At 41.3% G+C, this 8340-nt stretch overlaps 1 protein-coding gene across 1 annotated transcript; it reads left to right on the top strand.

Annotated features, from left to right (window-relative positions):
* The first annotated feature begins 3 nt into the window (after nt 1-3).
* Nucleotides 4-8119, top strand: MEIG1 (meiosis/spermiogenesis associated 1). The gene is made up of 4 exons (XM_027722490.2): nt 4-123; nt 2635-2767; nt 4599-4761; nt 6673-8119. The coding sequence occupies exons 2-4, from the start codon at nt 2664-2666 to the stop codon at nt 6799-6801; spliced, it is 396 nt and encodes a 131-aa protein (XP_027578291.1). The 5' UTR covers nt 4-123; nt 2635-2663; the 3' UTR covers nt 6802-8119.
* The last annotated feature ends 221 nt before the right edge of the window (nt 8120-8340 follow it).

Raw genomic sequence — 8340 nt, 5'->3', positions numbered from 1 at the left:
GGGGACCCGGGGCGGGGTTGGGGGGAGCTGCCCTGAGAGGCGCCTCTGCCATCGCGCCTCGGCAGCCGCTCCGCCCCGCCTCGCTTGGGAGGAGACCCCCTGGCTTGCGACTCTCGAAGCGAGGTGGGCCCTCTTAAGGGCTGGGTGGGCGGGTGGCTGTGGGAGCAGCGCGGGGTTGCGGTCACAGCGTTGTCACATCGGGACGAGACGTCAGCCTGCGCACCTCGGCGCGTACGGGCAGCCGTCTTGTAGATTCTGCCCAGTTCTGGGCCCCTCTGTTCAGGAAGGATATTGAGGTGCTGGACCAGGTCCAGAGAAGAGCAACAAGGCTGGTGAAGGGATTCGAACACAAGTCCTATGAGGAGAGGCTGAGGGAGCTGAGGTTGTTCAGCCTGGAGAAGAGGAGGCTCAGGGGAGACCTCATCACTCTCTACAGTTTCCTGAAAGAAGGTTGTAGTCAGGTGGGGGTCAGTTTCTTCTCTCAGGCAGCTATCAGCAAGACAAGAATGCATGGTCTTAAGCTCTACCAGGGGAGGTTTAGGTTAGATATTAGGAAAAAATTCTTTACAGAGAGGGTAATCAGGCATTGGAATGGGCTGCCCAGGGAAGTGATGGATTCTCCATCCCTGGAGGTTTTTAAGATGAGACTGGATGTGGCACGTAGTGCCATGGTCTGGGAACCACGGTGGTGTTGGATCAAGGGTTGGACTTAATGGTCTCTGAGGTCTTTTCCAACCTGGCTGATTCTATGATTCTATAGAAGAGGGGAAGCTTAGGTTAGATATTAGCAAGAAATTTTTTTATGAAGAGGGCGGTGAGATGCTGGAAAAGGCTTCTCAGAGAAGTTGTGGCAGTCTCATCCCTGGAAAGGTTCGAGGCCAGGTTGGACAGGGCTTGGAGCAACCTGGTCCAGTGAGAGGTGTCCCTGCCAATGGCTGGGGGTTTGGAATGAGGTCTTTAGGGTCCCTTCCAACCCAAACCATTCAAGGATTCTGTGAAATCTCTTAGTGACTTTTCTGGGACCCTAAACAGGCCCTGTGTTTGCTGACTTGTGGTAAGTGATGTAGGAAACACAGCCATCTCCTCCTGCTGCTCTGGTCCAGAGCCTCTCCTGCATGGGAAGGTGAAGCTCCTGCCTGGGTTGAGGATGCTGCAGGGCCCCCTGTCCTGGACCCAAGGTGCCCCTACCCTTCAGCTTAAAATTTGCTGATAAACATGGGTGTGTGCCCTAGGATTACCAGAGCTGGTGAAGATACAGGCGACGCTTCTCCCCACTATCCAGCACCAGGAACACAAGCTGTGACCCACAGCCCTGCTTCATATGCCGACATGGAGCCCCTCACTCACAACAGCAGCTGATTTTTCAGACACATCCTGTTCCTGCTCCAGTGGCTGGAAGTTAAAGCCCCCCACCTGAGCCAGCAGCTGACATCCTAGGCCAGAGGTGCCCTTGCCCCAATCTGACTCCAGGAGCTGGCACCAGTGTTCACTCACACACAGGTCTCACCAGCAGCTGGCACTTTGTCCTTCATCACACACATATATGGGATACAAAGTGAGATTATGCACAGAGATGCTTAAGATTTAAGAAGATACAATAGGGTAGGACAATCTGTGCTGATCAGGCATGGGGCTCAGCCAGGCACGCATTCCTCACAGGTCTGTACAGCTCCATGGATTCCCACACCTCTCCAAGTCTGGGTCCCCCTGGCTCACAGTCCTATCAGTGCAAAGTCCAGGCTGCTCTTCTTGGTGCCTGTAGTTTCTTGATAGCCCATCCATCGGTGCGAGTGGTCAGGTTTGTTTCTTGTCGTGGTCTTTCTTTTTTTGTCAGGTCCTTATCTCTTTACATTTTGTTTCTGTTTTCCCCCCTTTTCCCTAATTTCCCAATTGACAAGGGGCTCTGATCAGAGAACCTTACTAGAATAAACATTCTCGCACTCCTCTCCTGCCCCATCAATTGATGTGACTGACCAGGTTTGGTTCTCATCACCACATCCCTCATTTACTACTCAGGTCTGAGTCCCCATATGTTCTTGTTTTATGGCTTCCTCCCTTTCCTGTAATCCCTTACTGCACTTAAAATGGCCCTTGAGCAGATGCCCTTAAGGAGCAGACACTCTCCTCCCTCAAACCCTTGTGTAGCTGTTAAGGAAACCACTATATGCCAGCCCAGGCTAGTCAGGATTCCACAGTAATTGTGTTATGATTAAATTAGTAAATGTGTTCCTAAAGCTAAAACAGAGATATATGAAATTTCACTATTTATCCTAAATGAAGAGTAAGCAAACATTGTCATCTTTTAATAAAGTCCACTTCACTGTTCGACAATTCTTTTTAAATGAAAACTACTGGTATTAGGCTGAATATTTTCTTACCACTCTCTTGAATTCTTTCATTTGCCTTTATCTGTCTGTTGTCTTTTGTCTCATCCCTGAATTCCTGGCTGGAGTACAGCTGTCTCCTGCTCTGGTGCAATGAAAACAGCTCTGTGCATGGAACTTGGACACACTAAAATAGACAAAGAGTACAAATTTTTAAATAGCAGCCCAATATCAGGATGGTGCTTTTGTTATTTGAAGTCACCAAGCTGGAACTTTCAATATATGACCTTTATATCTGTTTTTTGAGCAGGAAAGCCTGTGGAAAGGCACCCTGAATTAATGGTGACTCAGGAAGCAGCAGACCTATCTGGATGTCTTGAAGAAGCACATTCATTAGGTGAATCCAGCATATCCTCTCAAGAAGTACATAACAGTAGTAACATGTAAGTTATCACGACACCCTTAAATTCATCACAGTTTGTAATTTATTAAGATCTAATGTTATTGCTAATCATACTGACTGTCTAAGGTCAATACTGACTGACAACAGTTCTCATCAAACACTGATGAGCATATGCACGGCTTAAAAAAAATTCTGTGATGGCTACAAAAGAGCCCTTTGCAGCACAGGAGAAAAAAAATTATGTTGAGATGGATATCTCAAGACTACCCTAAAGATTTAGAATAAGGATATGTGCTTATCCTGTTAATTTGTATGTGACACCTCATAACTGGGTGGGAAAACTACATTTTGATTTCAGTAAATGGTTGCTTTCAATTGCAAAATGATGCAGAGCCTGGTAAAAGAATGCTTGGAGTGCTGAACTGCAAGAAATAGTTTACTGTTGCCAGAAAAGAGCCCTTGTGCATATTTTTATTGATCTTTATTGAAGTGTATTCTCTAAGAGATGAAAGGCCCTTTCTTTGTTTGCTGATGACTGTCATACAGTCAGATGACAGAGATGCAGAATTCTGCTAGTTTCATACTGTGGTAACAACAATTCTTCATGTAATTTCCCTGAAGATTTGTATGCTGTGTTGCGAGGTTTTTTTCTAATTTCTGCATTTCTAACAGACCAGTGCCATTTGTGCATTTGATAAGATTTCAGCATTCAACTTCTCAAGCTCTCAGTTGAAATAGGAACTGGCTAAGTAAGGAAATTTTACTCAGTGCACAGGGTTTGGAGGCAGCATACTACTCACAAGGAGGGAGGCTGTGTTCTCCCTCTCAGAATCTGTCTCTCATTCCTTGAAGATGCCTTCCTAATTATCTAACTGAAGCTTGAGTCCTTTCCTAGTTTTGTAATGTCACCATCTCTGATCATACCTGCTAGCCATGACAGTGCTGTGTGTATTTTGCTTGCAGATGCAACAGAAGTTCTGTTTTAGTAGCAGAATAAGATACATTCAAGCAAATGCAGTAAAATTTAGATATAAGGTGGAAGTCAAATGATTCTTATTTTTACATAAAGTTGAGATGTTTCCCTAGTGAGTTTACCTTTTTTGTTGTGATAGTTTTTGGTTTGTTTGGGTTTTTTGGGGGAGGTTGTTTGGGTTTTGGTTTTGGTTTTTGTTTTTTTTACAGTTTAAGTTTCATCTTGTCCCAGTTCTGCTCTGTTCAGGTTTAGCAGCTGATTAATCTATTTACTATTTCTTAGCAAACTGAACAAATGCGTTTCGTGTGAGGAGGAAGTCAGTGGCAGTCAATGCAGGTTTTGATTGGGCAAGGGTAGAAGAGGGTGAATTTTAGTTGGTTGTGTGCTTTGTCTCTACCTGGTTTCTCTCTCAAGACCTCTTGTCTCTCATCTGTACCGTGGCCATGTGACTGGCCATGCATTTCTCCTTTCTCTTCCTCTCCCATCCTGAGTGTTTGCTGTTCTTCAGGAACAGCCCAGATCTTCATTCTGTGTCTCTCAGTTTGGTGTCGCTACAGGAGGAAGAAAGAAAAAAACAGAAAAACTCTCTGTCCCAAAAGGACAGCAACTGCAAAGATGTGAAATTTGAAAATCGCTATTTTTTTTAATGCATCAATATGCACAATTAAATTTTAGTAGATTAAGTCAGGGTGTATATTGAGGTATAGGTAAGTTGGGTTTGAGATCAAATAGTGTATTTAATTTGATTCCAACTGCTTATCACTTTTTTTTTTTTAACTCAGTCTTTGAGGTCTGTAATTCCCTTATTTTAAAATTTTGTTTTACCCATTTCTGTATATCCCCATCAAAATCACCTACTTCTATCTTCTCTATTTAATTTTTAAAAATCTAATTTCAGGAAGAAGTCTGAAGTTCCTGGAGTCGTGGCTAAAGCTGACATCAAACCAAAATCTATGCATCGTGCCAAAACATGGTCAGATGATGTAGAGAACTTATACAGATTCCAGCAAGCTGGATACAGAGATGAAGTGGAATATAAACAAGTAAAACAAGTTGATGTGGTAAGATTTAGGACTTTGCTAGGGTTACTACTTTAAACTTCTGTCCCATGTTAAATGCTTAAATAAAAATGGAGGTGCTGCTTATTTCCTTTCATTTAGGCTGGGTTCTGATACAGTGTTTTTCCTCACAGGTCTGACTTGAATTCTTGAGCTGTTTTTGTTCCCCCTCTCTTTTGCATTTAGAAGCATCACAGATTTCTTTGAATAGATGTAGCTGATAACTAAAGGGAATAATTCAGCATTGAGGAAGGCAATATTTCAAAGCGAGTTCTCTGAAGTTTCCCCATTAGTCTGTCAATGGCTTTGATGGGGAAACTTGTTTGTTGTCCAAGGAGTCAGTCCTGGGTCACCATCACCAGCTTCAGCAGTTGGATCGTGTGGCAGCACAGACTTCGTGCACACTCAAAACTTGACCTCTGTTGGAAGTGGAATATTTCCACAATGGAAATATTTGATGCCAGCTGTGGTAAAAGCAGCTGTGATACAGGCTTTTGTCAATACCAAGGACTTGCTCCTCTGAGTATTGGCCATTGAGCTATTGAGTAATGGCCAGGCATTTGGTAGCTACTTGAGGTTCAAAATAGCAACCAAGAGGTTAATACAGCAAGCACACCATCTTTATCAGAGGTCTGTAATTTATCTTCCAAAAAAGCAAATACAGTATGAAAAATTCACTTTTAAAAGATCTTAAACTCCTCTGCACATAAGAAAGAGCAGAATGTTCCTGAGAAAGTCTCTCCTCATCCAGTTAATCATCACACACTACTCCTCACAACACAGCAAAACACTGATGTGCGTAAGATACAGTTTATTATTTTGTTGTGGGCTCAGTTACCACTGCAAAGGCTGTGGTGTAAATTCCAATAACTGCAGAAGGAAATCCTGTAATTAGTGTGGTAGGATCTGTGTGTTTAAGATTTATGTCAGGGCACAACCATTGGCAATTAAACCCTGAGGAACATTAAAGAACACCACAGACTCATTGTAAAATGAGCGTGTGTTCTGTTCCAACCTGCCAGGGCCTGGCAGTGATTCTCTTTCAAACACATTCTGAAATGTCTTGTTTACCCTATATTAGGTTTCTATAATGCAGCTGCTATTAATGATGCAATTATAATGTAGGCAGAATGAAGATTAAGGCTGTTTAGACAGACAATGTAAGTAACACAGCTGTATGCCTTTAAGCAATAAGGTAAGTGATGAAACCACTTCTGGGACTCTCCAATTAGAGAAGGTTCTAGTTTGACATCCTGTTGTCAGCCCTGTCTGGAAGAGAAATGAGATTCAGTTTGATCAGAAGCAGTTCACAGGTGTTGAAGCTGCAAAGAGCTACTAAAGCCATAAAGCTGTTGAACATGCAAGTGCTCAAGCCTTTAGTTTAGTTTAAAGCTTCACACTGTGCAACACTGAAGAGCACCAGGGGAGTGTTGGTTTGTTTCATGCAGGACTGATCCTGCTGTGATAGATACAGCTGACTTTATTTTCATGAGGAAGCATGTTTTTCAAGGTCAGGAAGAAACCTTTAAGTATATGTCAGTCTTACAGAAATGGAATCTTTCAGCCTCCCAGGTTACTCAATAACTGAATAGCATCAACGTTATATTCCTGGACAAGGTATTTTAAAAGCTTTTACTAGTTCCATTTTAAATTTGTCCATCAAATATCCTTGGATATTCATTTCTAGACTTTCTGGGTCACATAACTATTTGTAGTAAACCTGAAAACTGGTTTCTGACACCTCGTTCTTAATCTGTTTTTAAAAGTTCAGCAAATTAATAGAAAAGCAGTATTTAGATGCAAATGAGGTTTTCCCATGGAAGTATACCCTATATTCCTTGCAAGATAATGCACAAACCTGGTTTAATGTGAGCGTGTTCAGGTGAATTTATATCCTTTTTATTCTATTTGTAGGTAGAGTGTTGGCCAGAAACCGGATTCATTAAGAAACTTCAGAGAAGGGACAATACATTCTTCTATTACAACAAGCAGAGAGAATGTGAAGACAAAGATGTCCATAAAGTGAAAGTTTATGTGTATTAGTTTTGTTGTTGTACTTGTTTGTTTGTTTTTATAAATCTGTCTGCTAAGACCTGCAAGTAAATGAATTGTGTAATCTGACTTACCTTAAGTATTGATGCCATTATATAGAAGGGGGAGTGCTGGAAATGTAGAGAAGGCTGGAGCTATAGACATAGAAACTTCACTTTTTTTCCTCCTATAACTGAAAGTCTTATTATTCCTCATTTTCCTGGTTACAAATGGTTAGACATAAAGATAAAAAGCTGGTAAATGGGCATTATATATTTGGGTTAACTGTGTGTAACATCCATTATAAGTATAGGCACCAACCTTTACTCAAAACAATATAATCTTATTGACACTGCCCACAGTCTCTTGGTGTAGCTAAGGGTTATGAGACTACAGGGGCTAAAGGGCTAAAGTGGGGCCAGAACATTGACTAAAAAGCAGTGTAAGAATAACAAGCAAAGAATTGAAGTGCAGGACACTGAACAATCAAGTAGCAAGGGCCAGTGATGAGCTGTAAATTTAAAGACTGGTTATTGTGATAGAAACAGTCACAACAAAAACGTCTTTCTGAGCAATAGGTAAGGTATCCGCACAGTATTTTAGTCAGGTGTAAGTATTAATTACTCAAGGAAGAAGTATTAATTGACTTGGTATCATATGCCTTCTGGAGGTGGGGGGTGGATTGTGGACTTACATGTGGTGAGAACAGGGAGTATAAACCTTCTGGGAGGACATGAAATCCACACTATGTAATATTTAAGGTTAGGTAATTTCCACAGGTGATATGTGGAGTTTCTGGGCAGTATTAATCTCATCTAACTTCAAATGGTACATTGTCAGCATAATTGACCATTGACAGATTATTGTTATGTAAACCAATAGATATGTTCATGGTAGTTACAGAAAAAATGTTATTAATATCTCCTGTCTCTAGACTGTCAACCAAGGGGTAACTAAACTGAGTTTTAGGCATAGATTAGCAGTGTACATTTTACTATCCATCTTAAGGATATTCTTCCTTCATTAGAGCCTAAGATGGAGGCCTCTCAAGAGGCCTATGTGAAATAGAGGACTTAACAGCTCCTAATCAAACTAAGTAGTATGGGTGCAATATTCAAAAGATCCCACTGACAATGGCTGATGATGATGTCCTCATTTATTGAGACTGATTAGAAAATTTCAGCTTTAATTTGTATAAGCTCTGTTAGAGAAATGACTGAAAGATATTCAGAAGCAACTGTGAAAGTGTTATATTCCAAGAAGGTTTAATGGCATGTAAAGAGAGAGTTACTGCAATGGCAGAAATAAAGCATTGCGACTCTAAATGTCACTTCAGCCTTTCGTTATGATTTCTTTTTTTGTTTGGAGTGCTCTGGATTTACTTTTTAAGACAGAATTTTTTGCATACTTTGCAACTAAACAGTGGGAACAGAACAATTACTGAGATAACCCATCTATTTTGTCACTTTAATTTAGTGGATCTCACTTTGTTAACTTCATAGATTCCTAAAAAAGAAATCTTCTAGCTGACGTGAAAAGAGCCTTTTAAAA

The sequence above is a fragment of the Pipra filicauda genome, unplaced genomic scaffold (genome assembly GCF_003945595.2).
Source record: "Pipra filicauda isolate LSUMZ 115617 unplaced genomic scaffold, ASM394559v2 scaffold119_size3216105_pilon, whole genome shotgun sequence".
NCBI lineage: Eukaryota > Metazoa > Chordata > Aves > Passeriformes > Pipridae > Pipra > Pipra filicauda.
The sequence above is the reverse complement of the archived record's forward strand: the minus strand, read 5'-3'. Positions and strand labels throughout refer to the sequence as shown.

Bases quoted from the DNA above. Each gene is read 5' to 3' on its own strand.
- MEIG1 (XM_027722490.2), top strand. From the start codon at position 2,664: ATGGTGACTCAGGAAGCAGCAGACCTATCTGGATGTCTTGAAGAAGCA. The intron at 2,768-4,598 runs GTAAGTTATCAC...ATCTAATTTCAG, and splicing joins GTACATAACAGTAGTAACAT to GAAGAAGTCTGAAGTTCCTG. The intron at 4,762-6,672 runs GTAAGATTTAGG...TTCTATTTGTAG, and splicing joins AAGTAAAACAAGTTGATGTG to GTAGAGTGTTGGCCAGAAAC.